General features: G+C 37.9%; 1 protein-coding gene across 3 annotated transcripts; it reads left to right on the forward strand.

Annotated features, from left to right (window-relative positions):
• Positions 1 to 1,841: 1,841 nt before the first annotated feature.
• ART4 (ADP-ribosyltransferase 4 (inactive) (Dombrock blood group)) lies at positions 1,842 to 18,696 on the forward strand. 3 transcript variants are annotated; one of them, XM_045829530.1, is made up of 4 exons: positions 1,842 to 1,955; positions 2,558 to 2,678; positions 4,487 to 5,192; positions 14,324 to 18,696. In XM_045829530.1, the coding sequence occupies exons 2-4, from the start codon at positions 2,598 to 2,600 to the stop codon at positions 14,413 to 14,415; spliced, it is 879 nt and encodes a 292-aa protein (XP_045685486.1). In that variant the 5' UTR covers positions 1,842 to 1,955; positions 2,558 to 2,597; the 3' UTR covers positions 14,416 to 18,696. The 3 variants fall into 3 exon arrangements, with proteins under 3 accessions (XP_045685486.1, XP_045685484.1, XP_045685485.1); XM_045829528.1 differs by lacking the exon at positions 1,842 to 1,955 and having other exon boundaries at positions 2,385 to 2,678; XM_045829529.1 differs by lacking the exon at positions 1,842 to 1,955 and having other exon boundaries at positions 2,385 to 2,666.
• Positions 18,697 to 18,797: the final 101 nt, after the last annotated feature.

Raw genomic sequence — 18,797 nt, forward strand, 5'->3', positions numbered from 1 at the left:
CACAAAGTTTTCTACTGTCCCCTAGTGGTCTTAGCCTGGGAATGGCAGTCACGTAAGGAAAATTAACAAAATCTTTATAGACAATAATAAAACAACACAGAATTCTTTAGAGTTGTTGGAGACAGTGGGCCACTGGAGTGAGAGGAAGGGGTCCATTACCACTGACAAGTTATTTAACCTCACAGGGCCTCAGCAAATGCACCCCTGCACTAAGGGTTAAAATAGTGTCTTTTGACAGCTGCTCGTGGGTTGAGATAACACAGTAAAAGGTCTAGAAACACAGTACACTCTCAATAAAAGGTACTTACTATTTACTTTGGACAAATCTATACAGTTGAGTAAACTGAGGCTCAGCACAGCTTACTCATCTAAGTCAAACAACAAGCTATAGAATTAGACCCATAATTCAAGTTTTCAGACTCTAATTCTAGTTCTCTTCATACCTCAATATCTCAGATTAACAGCTGATAATGAGAAGTGTTAAGAATTTTTAGTCTTAAAGAGATATTTTCATACATTTGTGTTTTCCATTAAGTCCAAAAAAACCCCATATTTCATTGGTCAGTGGTCTAGTTCTAGAATGTATCTTAAAATTGCAAGAAGCACACAAAAATTTGTATCCAAAATATGTTCATAAATCATTATTTATAGTTGTACTAAGTTGAAATAAACAGGTAAGAATTGATCATTGTTTGTATTTATTGAACAGTCTATTGGTGCCAAGTTCTGTTTTAAGGGTTATGAATATATCAAAGCATTCAATGAGATAGGTACTATTATTATCTCCATTTAACACGTGAGGAATCTGAGGAATGCAGAGGTTAAGACCTTGCCCAAGGTCAAACATTAAGGAGTAGTAGAGCCAGGAATTGAACTGGGGTTTTTCTCAAGAGTCCATGTTCTATATTCACTACTCAGTCTGCATCCGAGACAGCACCATCCATGGATCCACCCCATATTCCACTACATGGCAGAACCTATGGTAGAATACTGTGCAACCATAAAAATTATGTTTTTAGTAAGTATTAAATTTTATGGGAATGTGCATACATTCTAATGTTAGGGGAAAAAACAGTATATAAAACTGCATACTATATTATTTCAGTCCTAGAATAATGTGGATGTATGTGTGTATAAAGCCAAATCTTACTCTAAATAGCACCTTTCTCTGGGCTATGGGTTATAAGTAATTCTGTTTCCTCCTTTATACTTTTCTAGATATTCTGAATTTTTGTAATGAGACAGAGTTGCTGGGATCATTGAAAAACTTAGATTAAAAAATATTTTAGTCCAAGCCCTGGCTGGCGTAGCTCAGTGGATTGAGCATGGGCTGAGAACCAAAGCATCGAAAGTTCAATTCCCAGTCAGAACACATGCCTGGGTTGCAGACCACAGCCCCCAGCAACCGCACATTGATGTTTCTCCCTCTCTCTCTTTCTCCCTCCCTTCCCTCTCTAAAATAAAAAACTAAAATCTTTAAAAAATAACTTAAAAAAATATTTTAGTCCTAACTGGTGCTCAAAGGACTAAGTGCCAGCCTGCTAAGATTTCTCTCCCTCTCTTTCTCTTTCCCTTCCCCTCTCTCTAAAAACAAATAAAGTGTTTTTTAAAAATATTTTAAAGTGCTTTAAAAAGTACCGGTATTACCAAGAACAGGATTCAGTCTCCCTTTGCAGTAAAATAATGAATCAGGAGCTGTGCCTGGGAATGATTTTCAAGAAAAACAAGGACTGGGAACAGAGGAAGGATGTTCAGACTGCAAAGGGCAGTGTCTATGAGGGAGTGTTTATTAGAACACCAGGGCTGGGTTAACTTGCCACTGCAGCCTGCTTTTGATTGATGTTAGCTGTTCAGAGGCTCTCTTCTGACAGCAGTCATTAGGGTTCACTGCAAACTGAAGTAGTATGGATGGAGGATCCTGTCTTCCCTGATGGGAAGAGCTAAGACCCTAACAGGTATAATTTCTGGTTTGGAGAGTTTCAAAGATTCGGCAGAAAAGCAGCAAAGACAGCTTTTTTTGGTCCTAAAAGGTTCTCTGCATTATGAAAGCCCCTTCTGGCCAGGCCCTATCAGCAGCACCAGATGGGGCTGACATAGGCCCATGTTGAGGTGGCATCTTCCCAACAATACACACGAGCTAATCACAACACTCGCAGTGAGAGCCTGCCGCTCAAGATAATACCACTTGGCTCCAACACTGTGCAGTGTGTGTCGCCTCCCGCCTTCCTAATTTGAGGCTGAGTGACTGAGCCTGACCCTAAACAGGACTTGGAATTCCTCCACATACAGATTAGGGATTTTTTTTAATTGGAAACTAACTTCAGTTCACTTTAGAATGCCTTGTTTGGTGCACACGTCTGGCTATTTCAGAGATTTCAGCTTTGCAGTGAAGTTGGTGGTAGTCAACAGAAGTCTTGACATGACATTAGCAAGGAAGATTCTTATTGAGACCCACACATAGAAAAGCCCACAGGAGAACTGTGAGAGCTCACTTCAGGATGAAGTTGCAAGAGCTAAGTACATTTAACACCAGCAAATGCTATCCATTGACCAACAGATGCAAGAAGGTCCTTCTTCCAACAACTACAGCTCCTGTGATGGGAACCAGGCTACTTGGAGCGCAGCTTCCTCTCCTGCTGCTGTTGGCTGGCCTGCAGAGACCCACGGTGAGTTCCCAGGTAGGGCGTGATTGAAGAGGTGAGTGCTAGATGACTGAAGTTCCAATACACCTTCCCCTGGTGACAACCTTTCAATAACATTTAGGCACTTGGGATCTAATTTCATTCAGACATCCTAGTTATGCTAGTGAAGAGTATGAAAAACAATTATTTACAACTGTGGAATTCTTTACGGTTTGTAAATTTGACATAATGGAAGCTGTGGCATGGCATTATTTTCTGGATTCTCCACAAAATGTAAGTAAAACACTGTTTTGTGGGACAATGCAAAATTAACCAAGTCTATTTGGCTTTAGACTGTATCATATGAATCAACTCAAAAGAAGTATTATAATTTATAGTTCCACATAAGGGAAAGTAACCTAATGTTGAAAGATAATAGACTACATATTTGAGATTAGTAATATAGTAAAGTTTTAGTTTATCATAATAAGATTTGACAAAATGTGATATTACTGATTTTGTATTATTTCGGCTTAAATAGATTCTCTAGATTTACTGGTAAACTTGCTGTAAAAAGTTATTGGTTAAGATTATTTAAGCAGTCTTAAAAATGTGTTCTAATTCACACACAACCAGATGATTGAACATAAATAACAGTATAAATACCAAATGGTATTTTTATTTTCATTTCAGCCTCAACATCTTTGACATTGACTGGATGGAAATTTATCTTTTAATATATTACTTAATGAGTACTGCTTATTAGAAAAGTATTATTATTTTTTGTCAAGCAGGAAACATCTTGGGATTTAGGTCATTGAAATATGGCTGTGCGTGATGGACTGATGGTCCTTAGTGAACTTGTGTTCAGACTCTACCTTTAGTTTAATACGCACTAGGTATCCGTAAGTAATATTCAATTGGTTGCCCATTAGACAATGTGTTTTTCCCACTCCTGATTTCCAAGAAAAGTGACTTTTCTGGACACAGTCCCAACCACTATCTAAACCTTTGCATACTCTTCCACCCTGGAGGTGGGCAAATTTACCTGATTGGTAGCATAAGGAAGAATAACTGGGTATACTGAGTTTAACTCTGCTTTTCTACTTCCTGGGAGCTAGCCCAATGGCAAAGGCTGGGAGGTCTGTGTTCCTCCATGACAAGAATCTTAGCTGGGTGGGCTGCAAGTCACTACCGCCGGGAGCTGAGTGGGCAAGGCTGCCTCATTCTGAAGTTTATTCCCAACAAGCCCACTCGCCATCAGACCTAAAGATGTGTGCCCCAACATGGCATAATTCACTAATAAAAATGATATTTTAGCCCTCATCTTTGCTCTTTTTTATTTTCAATTTTTTTAGAGCCTGAACAGAAGAGAGGGCTATTACTCACTGGGGATGCCTTTGAAGCACCCAACATCATTCATCACTTAAGTCTTTTCTTAAAGTTCAAAGGCTCAATATAGCTTTCAGGTATTTTTAAAAGAGTCCTTAAAACACCCATGAGAAAATATGAAGGGGGTTAATAGAGGAAATAGAAAATAAAACAAAACTTCAAGGTTATTAATCATTCTCTTCAACATACCCAATATGCAAAAAAAAAAATGTGAGTTTGGTGATACAAAAATGGTCAGTTCCTCTCTGGGGCGATGAGCATTTCTGAGCTTTCAGTACTATTTATCAAATCAAACTCCACCTCTAACACAGGTCATTGATACAAGAAGGACAGAGTAGTGGAATGATTATGAGTGAAATTTACTTCAGCAAAGGCTGTTCTTGAGGAGATGGTCTCATAAAGCACAGAAAATCTGCATTCAAATTTACCATCTGATTTGAAAAAAATTATAATCAATATTCTTTTTCTTATAGGCTGCTATTAAAATCAACTTTGACTTGGCACCAAATTCCTTTGATGACCAATACCAAGGCTGCAGCCAACAGGTCATAGAGGAGCTAAGTCAAGGGGATTATTTCAAGAAAGAACTAAAAGGCCGAAGGAATTATTCCAGGGTCTGGCATAATGCTCACCTAACCTGGCTGGGCCGAGATAAAGCCCTCCCTGAGAACATGACTATCACGCACGCTGTGGTCATTTTGGTTTACACATTGAACAACAATGTTCGCTCTGACTTCACCAGAGCCATGGCCAGCGCTGGCAGGACTCCATGGCAGTATAAACATTCATTCCATTTCAAGTATCTACACTACTATCTGACCTCAGCGATCCAGCTGCTGAGGGAAAGGATTATAATGAAGAATGACTCTCTGTGTTATGAGGTGTATCACGAGGCTGATTTCTACTTGGAAGCTTACGTAGGTGCCATCCTTCGATTTGGCCAATTCCTCTCCACCTCCCTCTTAAGAAAAGAGGCACAGAAGTTTGGAAACCAAACTCTATTTACCATATTTACCTGCCTGGGTGCACCTATACAAGACTTCTCTCTCAAGGAGGAGGTCCTGGTCCCTCCCTATGAGTTGTTTGAAGTTGTAAACATGAGCTACCACCCGAGAGGAAACTGGTTACAATTGAGGTCAACTGGAAATCTGAGCACATATAACTGTCAGCTGCTAAAAGGTATGAATTCACTCTTATCAGGATCAAAGACCATTATTCTTTTATAAAATGTATTTTTCTGAGTGGGTTTAGGGGGAAAAGGCCAAAAACATAGAAAGTGGCCTTCAATAATGGTGGAACTGATAGGTTAATGGGGAAAACTGCCTTATTTCTTGGTTTCCCTCTCTTCTTTCTCCTTTCCTACCTCCAGAAAAATGTATTTCTACAAATGCATAATATACTAGCTATTCTAGATGAGAAAGTAAATCTTGTAAACAATTGTGCATAAAATATAGCATCTCTACCTTCTCCCTCAAACTCATTTTTTTTGTTATGGTCATTTCATGAGTAAGGAGTGCTAAAGGTAATCAGGAGGCATGATTCATTCATTCACTCTTATCTATTAAGCATCTTCTTTGTTCGAGGAGCTGGCATAGGAGGCCCCAGGCAAAATAAAAGGAATAAAGCAAAACTACCATCCTAGAAGGATTTTCAGTCTAATGAAAAATAGAAATATGAACAAATATCTACACACAAAAGTACAAAGTAACACACCTAATGTTTAAGCAATGGTTGTGGCTGCTCAGTGTAGGAAGCTACTCATCCTCTCTGGGGAAAGTAAGGAAGACTTCAGGGTAGAGGACCACATGGGACTTGAAGTAGGAATGGGGTTTTTAGCGAGAGAAGAGAGGAAAAGTCATCTCAAGCAGGGAACAGTGTGCTGAATCACAGAAATTTCAGATAGCCTAGTGACTCGAGGACTCTCCAGAATTCTGATGGCCGCAGTGTAGGGTGTGCAGGACGCAGGCAGGGGCTAGGACTAGAAAAAGAGTTGGAGAGTGGGCAGGTCTGGAGGTTTCTGATGGGGCTCCACTATAAAAACTCATGCATTCCATGCTCAGGACTTGTGAACTTCGTGGTGTATGTGCACAATAAGAAGTCACTAGAAATTGTTAAGGAAAGGAGGAGCATCAGTTAAATCAATATTTTTGCAAGAACTCTGATGATATCATGGAAAATTAACTGAAGCAGGAGAAATTAGAGATATCACAATATTTTAAAAATTGAAAAGCTCTTTTTATCCCTGTATGTTGCCAGCCACAGTCATTTCACAAGGCAATAGTTCTGTAGCAAACTCTGTACCCCATTTGATTCAGAGGGAGGGGGAATGTCCTTATCCATAAGTATAGTTGTTTACTCTCAACCCAGCTACAAAGATCATTACTTGGGGTGGGAGGGTCTACCTTTGAAATATCCTCTGCTCCATCATTATTGCTGCTGTTCATAATACAGGCTACCAGCATTTCTCAACTTTCAGAGCTGTAGTGTTGCAAAGAGCCTTAAACTGGCATCCACACCGACGTCTAGGGCCCACTCACTCTGGCCCTAGACCAAGGGAAAGGTGGCCTACCACACCTTTTATCCTCGTCCTTCTCTCCTTGCCAGTGTGGCAAGAACAATTCAAGTGAAACGTGTACCTGCCCCACAGATCCAACAGATTAGTGTTTGTAGAGGACAATGAACAACTTAGAGTAGAATCTCAAGAAAACTGGGGTTTTGATAATGAGAACATTCATAGCCAGGTTCCAGGATTCTTTGGAACTGCACCTGACTAAGATACTGTTGCTTCAATTTTCATCATGAATTTGAGACAAGTAACTGTTCTACTAGGTCAACTAGAAGAGTAAAATATATTAAGTGAAAAATCATAGAGCACTGATGTCAAGGAGCAAAAACTGAGGGAGAGGAATGTGTAATAGAAACTACTACCCATGTTCTGCCACTCTGAAGTCTCAAAGGAAAATATTTCAACACCCTCCCACCCAAACTAATGATCTTTGCTTTCTTGTGGTAAAACTACTCAAACACAACTTTACCTTGGTGTTGAGTTAAGGCTTAGCTGAGGTAAGCCATGCAAATTACAAGGTTCTGGAAGCTTGGTTGGTCTTGATTGGATATTTGAAATTATGAATCATGCTTAAAGGAATCAATAATCTTGTGTTGCTCTGCAAGTTCTTTGTGGGCAGTAACTTGACTATGCACTATTTCAGAGTTTGGCATGGAATCCAGGCAGTTTGATCCCAGATCTGCCCCTTCTGTGTTCATATGCAGCCTGTATCACTTTCTGGCTGTGTTCTCAGTCAAGTTGCTTAACCTCTAAGTTTCTTCATCTGTATAATGAGCATCATAATAGAACCCTACACAGCTCTTGTGAAGATAAAATAAAATGCTAAATTATTCCTACGCTCTCTAGCATATAATAAATGATAAATAAGTATTAACTACTATTAACTTTAGTCCCCTAGCACATAGTTGTTGAATAAGTGAGTTAATAAATAAAGCATTCTCTTTCATGCCTCTGAGTGAGCTGTGCCTTGGGTCAGATGACCCTATAACTCAATTTAAAAACAGTTCACTATTTTCTAGAAAAAGAAACTGTTCTAGAAAGTTCAACCCCTAGTTTAAGACTATGGGGCTGTAGCCATAATGTAAATGACTTGAAATGTGACCTCTTGCAATGTGGTTTACCATATCTATCTTTTTGTTAGAAATTTGCCAATTAGAAGCTTGGGTAATGTTGCGCGTGGGTCACCGGCCAGCAGTGATCACGGAACGCTGTGGATGGCTCAACGATAAACACGCGAGAAAAAACATGCACAGAAACAAACTAGTTTCTGTGGAGAAGTAGGGACGAAATGGCCACCCCTTCTAGTGAGGAGCGCACCGATTTACAGTCCATACCTGCTTTTATTGGGCTCATTCTGCATAATAATTCAGGTAACCATAGAAAACAAAGAACTCTGCCGGTCTATTGAGTTGGGGGTCAAAGAGCTGTAAGACTGAGGAACAAAATAACTTCCTCCTAAGACCCTTCTCATTCAACTGAGAGCATTCTAAACAAAGAAGGTTTCACAGTAATTTACATGTTCTTTCTTAGGCCTGATCACCCCGGGAATCCGCACTTCTCAGTACAGAGCTGCACCACCCTGTCATTGTTTCAGGCTTAGGTGGAACAAGGGAACTAAGGCAACTGGGAGACAAGGAGGTTTTTTTCCCAGACGCTGAGAACTCAGGCTATGTCAAAGCCGAGGAGCGAGGGTCCATCACCCCCTTTTGCTGCAGCCCCCCAAGTCCTTCTTTTGGGGGGCCTCCCAAAGTGATCGTGCCTGTCTTTGGTCGTTCCCCCCGTGGGGAATCTTACCCGTCTTTGACTAACCGACCAAGCTTTTTGGGGTTCAGTCATAAATAAAGCAGCAGAAGCAGCATTCCTGCCAGGAAGATAAGCTTTTGTCTCCTTGCTGGCTTACAGTTCCAAGGGCGTTCCCTTAGCCTTAGCCTAGGTGGGGGTTTCAGCTTCTGATACCAGTCAGGGCTGTTCCCAACAGGGTAACCTTGGGGAAAAGAGACTGTAAATGGCAGAATAAAAATACCACTGGTCTTAGAAAGTTTTATGTTGTTCGAAGACATCGTACCATAGACCAAACTCTGGAATTGGAGTGTCTTCCCAGCCAGCACAGTTCTAAAACTATCTGGGAGAGTCTAAGACAGAAAGGACAATCTTAAGCTGCAAAGACAACATTTGTCTGTTGACTCAGCTCTGACTGAAAGTTGCAGAAACCTTACCTAAGCCTCATCTGCCATTGGTTTGTTGTTAGCACAGTCACTTTAGCTGAGGACAAAAAGACTATAGACTTGGAATGGACAGTACAAATATTCACCTAGCTCTACTAATTTTTTTAAAACATTTTTGATTGGCTTCAGAATACCTTCAGCTATTAACTGCACTGTTTTTTTCTCAATAAGTAAGCTATGTCTGAAACTTTCTTTAAGTCATTTCTGTTAACTGATAAATAATATTCTATCCAAACTCAACGAAGCAGTATTAGATTGACATATACATGAACAATGGGAAGAGGGCAGTGATGTATTTTCTTATCTGAGAGTCCGTCACTGGGAGGAACTAAGATCAATGTACAGTAGGGGAAAAAGTAATTTTTCCTCTGCCCTTCTATGTTCCTCACTGAGACTCCTCATTGTCATGAAAAGACAGATTAACAAGAAAAATAATAATTTTATACATACAGGAGCCCCATAAAGATATGGGATTCAAAGATAGCCAGATGAGTAAAGCTTATAATGTTCCTGAGCTAAGGAAAGGGACAGGGATCTGAGGCTTTAAGGAGGAGGAAGATGATTTATAGGAAGATGAGAAGGGTAAATGTTTGGTAGACAAGTATGTTTGGTAGACAAGTATGTTTGCCCAGCAATTCAGGTTTGTCTCTCTAATACAAAAAGTTAACTCTGGTAGTAGCTCTCTTCTTGGTACAAGACCCTTTTTTAAATTCTTTTAGGCAGTTAAGGGGGAGGTAAAAGGTTTTTCTTGAGTCTGCTGGGCCTTGATAGCTTTCAGCTCAAAATAGTCATTATGCCAAAGAGGCCTATTTGGGATGATGTATTCTGCTCCCCTTCAGTCTCCTCATCAGACATGATTTTCTGTATAACTACTACTGCCCACTTCACTTCTCCCAGTCACCTGGATTACACAATTCACCTTAGCTTAGGGAATTCACAGAGGGTGCTCTGGAGTACTGATATCCAATTTCTCATGAAAGTACAATCTTCTCAGTAGACTGTTTCCTTTCCATTTTTTACTAGCAGAAGCCATAAGCTATTCTATGCCCCAGAAAGTCCCTATGAGCCAGTGACTTATGTTTCCTCTCCCATTCCCTCTTAATGTAGTAGGCATGATATTTGAAAGCCAACATAAACGCTGTTAAAAACTGGCCAGCCAAGATACTGTAATTCTCCCAGAGAAGAGACAATAGATTAAAGAGCATTCCAGCCCTTCAATTTATTTCAAAGTTGGTTTTGTTAACTTGCAATTTCAGTCCTCAAGTTCAAAGACTTCTCAGGAATTTGTCACCTTCAGAGAGTTGAGAAGTCAAGTTAATAGCATGATATACAGGGTCCGGCAGACATAAGGCTTGCCTGAGTGTGGTTGGTAGGGTATGTGAATGTCTCACACGAGATGGACAGCAATTTGGACATTTCACCTAAAATACCATATGGTGTGCTTGAGTGTGATATTGTTATGTTACAGAATTACACGCTTATGATTTTGTAATAAAAGATTTTGCATTAAAAAGGAGCATTATTTGTCCTGGACCCTGTGTTTAAGGGAGTGAATTAGTAAAAGAAAAATTGTTTATAAGACATTCTAAACTAACAGTTTTCCCTTCTAATTCTTCTCTCCACCCTCACATGACCTATACTGGTTACCATAGAAACAGATGTTTTCAGGCTCAGGGAAATTCGACTCAAAGTATGTTATGTTAGTTATTTGCCCTTAAATGTTGTTTGTTCGGCAAAATAATCTGTGCCAAAAATCTGTACACACACAAATACATGCTCTGTTTTGTATCATTGAATTCACAAAGAAGAAGGATTTATTTGTTAAAATGTTTAACATAATCAAAATTCCTAAGCATGTTTCTAGAAAAAAATGTAGTCAATTGTTTGTACTGAGCCTTTACATGTTAACCTTGCCATTAGCAGTGAAAACATGAGCAAATGGCTTCGTCTCTCTGTGCCTGTTTTTTTTAAGTAAAATAGAAATAGTTTTTAAATAAAACCTACCTTATAAGATTCTGGAAGGTAAAAGCACTTAGAACAGTATCTGGCCCATGTAAGTAAGTACTCAGAACTTTTTAGCTACTATTACCATTATTATTGTTTACTTTATTAACTTCCTGTTCCATTTTATTCTGAGCTTCAATTTCTTTTTTTTAAAGGATTTTACTTATTTATAGAGAGGGGAAGTGAAGGAGAGAGGGAAAGAAACATCCATTGGTTGCCTCTTGTATGACCCCAGCTGGGAACTTGGCCTGCAACCCAGGCATGTGCCCTGACTGGTAATCGAACCAGTGACCTTTCAGTTTGTAGCCTAAAGCTCAGTCCACTGAGCCACAGCAGCCAGGGCTGGGCTTCAATTTTTCTCACATTAGTTTTCCCTATCTGTGGCATCACATTCACCTCTAAATGGAGTGTCTGTCTCAGAAAGTGGAAGAAAGAATGAGCATGTAATGGAATGAATCTAGGAGGCCACAGGGCACAGTAGAAAGAGAATAGATAGACGCCAAGCCAGTAAGATCTGGGCATATGTTAGTTATGTGGCCTTTTGTGTAAATAACAACCTCTGAACCTGTTCCTTCATTTATGAAATGGGGGCAATACTTGTCTAGAGGGGATGTTGTGATAGCAAGCAGTATCCACCCTCTCAAACACAACTGAAAAACTCCTGGAAAGTACTTTGTACATGGAAGCAGAATAATAGTTTGATGGTGCAAATGTGTGCTCCAGTAATATCAACAGTAAGAATAAGAACAAAAAAAAGACAAGAAATAATGCTTATGGTTTTTGAGTGCCAACTTTTTCCTAGATAACATCCTAAAAGATTAGTGCTTATTGCTCTCTGTGCTTTGACAGAAAGAGGCTACAGACAGCATTTGTCTCTGCATAATAGATTAACTAGACACGCTGCATGTCAGTTTTAGCTTTTTTGCTTTTTTTCAAGAGCTTGACTATTTCTTTCTGAATCATTGATATAATTCACAAATTCAGACTTCAGGAAATAAAAGATATAATAATTATATATTTCTCCCCAGGCTGTATACCCTAAGGCAGATATGACTAAAATTAGATTATAGTACACCAATAGAATTATAGTTGGGTAGCAATTAGTTCACAAAAGACTTTCATACACATTATGCGTTTAAGTCTTACGATCACCCTGGATATTGGGTTATTGACCCCGCTGTGCTAATGTGAATATGAGGTTTAGAGAGGTCAAATGATCTGTGTGAGATTTTCCAAACGGTTTGTACATGACAACAGTAGGACTCTTTCCCATGTTTTTGAACAAAAAGTCCAGAACAATTTTCTCTATAAATTGCTTTTAGGAGATTTATTTGTCCATTCATAAATGTTACTGAGAACCTACCATTACTTTCAATCTTCTGTGACTGAGACTATTTACATTATAACTCACTTTGCATGACATAAATATATAAAAGCACATGTAACAAAGCAATAGTTTATTACATGTGCTGTGTAATTCTAGAGTTTTTTATTCTAACCTATTACATTATTAGAGAATGATGGTCATGGCCTACAAAACTGATGTGACAAACCATTAATGGATCACAATCTCCAATTTGAAAAATATTGTACTAGAGTACAGAGGAAATAAAAAGTATTAAATAGATAGTCTAAAAGAAAAGTACAAAAGTAAAAGTAACATGAGGTATTCTCAAATGACTTTATAAATCATAACTAATATAATTCAGATGTTTTTTTATTTATCCTTCTAAATATATTGTCTGTGTTTAAAAAAATAATCAGTAGCAATGATAATGACCATAAGAAAGGTAAAGAAAAAGTAACAAGAGAGTTAGAAAAGTTACTGTAACCTGAGAAAATAAAATTAACATATGACATTTTTAACATCCTAGTTATTACAAAACAAGGCTTAGGAGGTGCTTTTGAAGGATGAGTGTGATCACAGCACAGTAATGTTTATATGTTTGTCTCTTGTTTGAGCATCATCATAATAGCAGTGACAGAAAGTATAGTGACAGTGATCATAGCATTTACAAAAAGCTTAAGATGCTGTCATTTGACAGATCAGAAAACTGAGGCTCCCTGAAAGTCACTAACATGGTCCAGACAGCTAGGGGCAGAGCTTCAACGCCAAAGCTAATCACGTCCAAAAACCATAATCTTTCTCTGCTATGTTGTTTCACTATCAATATTTTCTGATAACTCCTCAGTAGAATCACATCCCATTAAAGAGTTGAGAAAGGTAGGAGGTTGGGGGTTATTGTGATCTCTAGCCTCAGGGAAGAGAAAACAAAACAAAAATGTTTGAGAATCCTTCAATAATGACCTGCTAATGAAGTATTAATGGTTCCTAGGTCCCTGTGAGAGTTCAGATAATACAATTTTAACACAAACTTTGGCAAAATATTAGAAATATGTATGTATGTAACTTTCCTTGCCTACTCTTATTAAAAATTAGAGGTTTGAAAATTACTGCTGGTATATATATACTTCCAAATAAAAATTCCAGGAAACTCAATACATATTGTATATATCATACAAAAGTATGGGAAAATATTTCTCCATCATCTGGTCATTCTATCAAACAATATAGTTAAATATTAAGGCAATAACTGAGTTGGATGTTTTTCTGCCTCAAACATCTTTTCCACCTTAATAACCAGTGAAATCTGGTGGAAGTGATTTCACTCTTAATTTAGACCATTTTAAAAGGTTTCCATCTCATTCTATGTTCTCATCCTATTGTACTCTCGGACAATAATTATTCTGTATTCAAGTTTTGCTTTCATCAGCCACACCTAACCAGCTGCTAACTTTTCCCTGCTTCCTGTGAAGAGCATATCTATGTAGGCAGTACACAGACACACACACCAAACAGAAGTGTGAACACTTTCTGCCCACATTACAATAAAAAAATTCTATGAGGACATGCAATGTATGGAGAAGGAAATGCAGTGGTTAAAAATATAGAGCTGAGCCAGACTGCTTGAGTTTGAATGTTGCCTACACTACTTAGTAGGCGTATGATGTTTGACAAATTTCTTCACATCTCTGTGTCAGTTTTATTAACTAAAAAATGAGGATAATGAGAATAACTACTTCATAGGTTTGTTGTGAGGATTAAATGAGTTAATTTATAGCAAGTGCTCAAAACAGACTCTAGCACAGAATAAATTACTTAATCAATGCTAGCTTTGATCATGGTGATGAAGATAATGATAATTAAGGTGGGATATCAGTGATAGTGATCATGTTGATGATAATAATGAAGATTGAAAATCAGGAGATCTCTACCACCAACGAGTCAGGTGACCTAAAATAAGTCTCTTACTTTCCTGGTGCCTGTTTCATCATCTGCAAAATGTGCAAGCTGAGTTCTGTTAGTTAGACATACCTGAGAATACTTTTTTCAAGCTGCTAACTTCAAATAGTTTTATTAGAAATTTTCTAAGTTAAAAAAATGAATCAAAATAGAAATTACACAGATTCTTTTAAATCTCTGCTACCTAAAACATCTTTGTTTGTTTTTACAGCTTCCAGCAAAAAGTACACCCCTGCTCCTGCAGTTACTGTTGTTCTCTCCGTTTTCATCAATGTCATCATCTCTTCTGAAAGTGGAGTGTAAAGGAACCTTGCCATTTTGATTTTCCTGAACCCGTTTGCTTTATTTCAGACAGGACACCCTGAATATCCTTGTGGAATCACCCCTCCCCCATAATCAATTGATGCACAGCAGGCTTAGCCCATTGTCTGTGAGTGGGCCTGTAACTCAGTATGTTTCTTCTCCATGGACACAGAGATCCATGCTAGAGTAGAAAATAACCCAATCAGAGTCTGTGAGATAAATTCAGGGTATTATTTTGGCACTGGGATTAGGATTGGGGTGGGGCATTTTTTTTAATGGAGATGACCAAAAACAGAATATGAGCCCAGAGCTGCTAGCAGCTATCATGTCCCCAAGAGGGGAGACCTTATCTCCCTGAGAATGGAGTTAACACAGTAAAGGGAGAGTTAAGAAAAGAAAAAAAAACTAGGTCCACATGCAAGTGTATGAGCCCCTATATCCAACTGTGTCTGAAACTGGACACTGTGGGCTTTTTAATTACATGAATCAATAGATTATATTTTTGCTTAAATAATTTGAATTAAACTTTTTATCTCAAGCAGTTGGGGGAGTTATGATGAATGTAAGGACACACCATTAATTTTTATTTAGTAATCCTAAATAAGAACAAATCAAATCTTGAGTTAGAAAGCAAAGGACCACTTCTTCATCAAATGGAAAAACTTTGAGACCCAGAGACATAATTAAGGAGGGAATGTTCTTCAGAGATTTTTATTAGTATTCAAGACCAAATTAGTGTGGCCTCAGATGGGTGGAAACTTAAGAAATACAAAGGAAAGATGTTAGTGAAATCACTATCACTGCTGGCAATGGGGTGTTGCATAAATATTTCTAAATTACAAAAAATAAAATTTAAACTCATATGTTAATTTATATAGAACTTAATGAAAATTGGATTTTAAGTATTCATCATTAATTCACATTTTTAAGAACATGTATAGAGGACCCATGTAATACACAACAAGATGGGGATTGACTGAGGGGGCAGGAGACAGCAACAGGAGAAATATTGGGACAACTGTAATTGAACAAGAATTTTTTAAAAAGGAAAGCGTGTGGATGTGTGTGAAGATAAAGTCAAAGATATGAGAGAAGAAAAGCATCTAGCTACAAGCAAATATCAACAATATATTGAGTCTCCATTATATGCAAACAATGAGGTAAAAAGAAGGATAAATCTTTGAATTTCGCAGTTGGGAATGTTCCCCCCCTCTTCTTCCAGGAATACACCATATAGGTGCAGTGATGGGAGGTTACCTGACCTCATCTCCAAAGACCCTTGTATTGGGCTAAATGGAGTGAAAGTGAGAGGTAGCTTCATACCTTTGAATTCTGAAAGTCCATGCTACTTAGAGATTTGGATAAGAAACAGCAAAAGTGAAAATCAATTCATGTAGCCCAAGTAGGACTTCCTGAAGGGTCTGTGTCATGATAGAGGAAACTCAGTGGGAAATTAGAGGTATAAAATCACCTGGTAGAGAAGTCAGCCATCTAGTACTATGATTGTTTACATTGGGACTTTGAGAATATCAGGGCCGAGGACACTTCTGTCACGTAGCTTGCGATGGACTCTGTACCCAATAAAGCCAGCATGGAGTTTCCATAAAGATAATTTCTATGTTCACTACACAGGGACTTTGGCAGGTTAGTGGCTATCTGGGATCCAAGAAAGCTTTGAAGTAAGCTTTTGTTAGTGAGGCAGTGATGAAATATATCAGGAATAGGCTCCCAACATCTTGGATATTTTTTTCTGGGCCATATTAAGGCATTTACTCAGTCATACTATGCACAAAACATTTTTGGGATTAAACATTGAATATACTAGGCCAGATCTTCCATGAATTAATGAGCTCTTGGGAAAAATTAAGAAAAGAACACAAATAAATCACAAAGGAAATACAAAAAAAAGAGGAAAATCAAGTCTTCCACTCATGAAAATCCAGAAGAGAGAGTCCTTCTAACTGAGGCAAGATGAGAAGCTTCACACAGGAGATAGCATTTGAGTGAGCTCTTAAGACATTGAAGCAGGATCAAGGGGTGAGAGAAAGGAAGGAAAACAGTAGGGACAAGAATGTATCAAGTGTTTAGTGCCAAAAGTAAGTACAAATAATAAGTTTTTGGAGTTTAGAGAAAAATGAGATTCCTCTGGCCTGAGGCTGGATATAGCTTTCTATCAGAGCAGAGGCTTAGGGGAGGAGCTTCACATTGGTGGGAAAGAAAGCTGAGTAGAAAAAAGAGGTGAGATAGAGGGATGGTCAAGGCATATCAGGGTCAGAAAACAGACAGGTCTGCCAGAGTGGAGGAGTAATGTAGACTGGAGCGGAAAGTTGAAGCCTCTCAGTTAAGCTCAAAAGCCAGACTAAAGCATTTGATCTCCACAAAAAGTCAGTCTTCTGGGTAAGAAAATTCTCCTAAATCAGTTACTCTTAAAGCATGCTCCCAGTATCAGCAGCGACCGCATCCCTGAAGAACCTGTTAGACATGTGAATTCTAGGACCTGAACCCAAATCTATGGAATCAACAACTGAAATCGTGTTTAATAAACCCTCCTGGCTTGTGACATATGTGATTATAGTCCTGAAGGGAATAATGAAGTTTTTTTAAAAGATAAATTCGTTCTTCCTTTGCCTGCTTCTGTTTTACTGAATTGATCTCTGGAGACAGAAATGATTTTCTTGAATCAAGTAGATTTGTGGGTTTAGGTAAGGAGGAATGTACATGGTTTGCATTCTCTCAACCTCTGCCTGTAGTCTCAATTTTTAGAGCAAGGAGTCTGTAAAGTGCACCATAGATTTAACATGATTCAAAGCTTAAGTTGATGAAACTTTAGAAGACCAGTTTCAAAAAATTCTCTGTAATTTCTGTACCTTTGTTAGGCTGAGATATCTTCTGAAGATAAAGAGACCTTCAGATATGCATTAATTCACATGGAGTGTTAACAGAGACTACATTGTAAGAGTGCATAGTACCTATCTCCTATTATAATTTTATTAAAGTAACACATGCATCTCTTTTTTTGTAGATACAAAAACACTGTGGACTCACTTATTAATTTTATCCTTATAATACAGTGTCCTAATATGCTTATCTGCTTGTCCTGAGGTTTTCTATTTGCTCTTACTTAAAAAAAACAATCTACTAAAAGAAAATTTTGGTAGAGTTTGGTTTGATTGGGGAATGAGGATTCTATGCCTGAATTGCCTAATGATCTGAATCAAATGGACTTACACTAAGTGGACTGGTTCTTGATTTGGTAAAATTCAACAGACATTATTTAGCTGGATGTTCTCAGACATACCAAGATGTGCTAAACATTGTCTATGGATAGAACGTGTGCATGGGAGGGGAGCTATTATAAAAGTATTACAGGACTTTTCTTTCTATCTTTCTTCCTATTGTTATTTTTTAGTAACTAAGGAGGTTACCTTGGTGGAAGTGATTGCATAGAAGGCTAAAAAACATGTAGAATACCTTCTTCCTCCCTCTTCATCAAATGCCCACACGTAATTTCTTTCCCTTTTTGTTTCTCATGCTTCAGACTTTTTTGAACAGAGTATAGAGAAAATCTCTTTTTAAAGGAAAAAGTGAGATTTAAAATTTTAAATGAGAAAAACAACTTAGGCATTTTCAGAAAGAAAATTCAAATAAAAAACTAGAGTGATTAATTGCTTTTCAACAAAGTTCCTACTGGATGTCATGTGAAATACGGCAATCTTGAGAGCATACATTTACAGTGCATGAGAGCCAAAGACTTTGTGGTAGGCAAATGAACTGGTCTGACTTTTCTTCCCCAATACAAGCACATCTCAAACATCCTACTTCTCCAAGTGTTATATGGTGTTTTCACTGAGAAAGATTAGATCACCTCCATTTTCCAGCCTCTAATATCTCCTAATCACAAGACCTCAGTAGGACACAAATGAAAATAAATCATCTACTCTAACCTCATTTATGTAAGAAAATTTTATTCTCATCCATTGTTCTTATTTACTTCTGGATAAATCTTATCAAAAGTACTAAGTGATTGCTTATGATAGTCAAGACCCTGAGATGTACAGAAACTGAGTGACAGAAATGCAGAGGGTTATTTTATATGTTTCCTAACCCTCAACAGTTGTTTCTGCCAGATTATCTAGTGGTAATTGTTACATTTGCCTGGACTTTGCACTATAGTAACTAGAAATATAGTTACTAAGTGGAAATTAGTTTGAAGTTATTTCAGTTATCCTTTAAGATGAAATACAATATTTAGAAACATCCTCAAATGTAATATTATCTTGATTTATTAACAATAAATTGTTTTTAATAACTACCATTGTAAGCAGTTTCTTTTTTGATAGAACAAAACTTGAAGCAAATGGTTTGCCAGGTGACTATTCTTT

Source organism: Phyllostomus hastatus, unplaced genomic scaffold (genome assembly GCF_019186645.2).
Source record: "Phyllostomus hastatus isolate PE091 unplaced genomic scaffold, TTU_PhHast_1.1 phas_scaffold_93, whole genome shotgun sequence".
NCBI classification, from domain to species: Eukaryota; Metazoa; Chordata; class Mammalia; order Chiroptera; family Phyllostomidae; genus Phyllostomus; species Phyllostomus hastatus.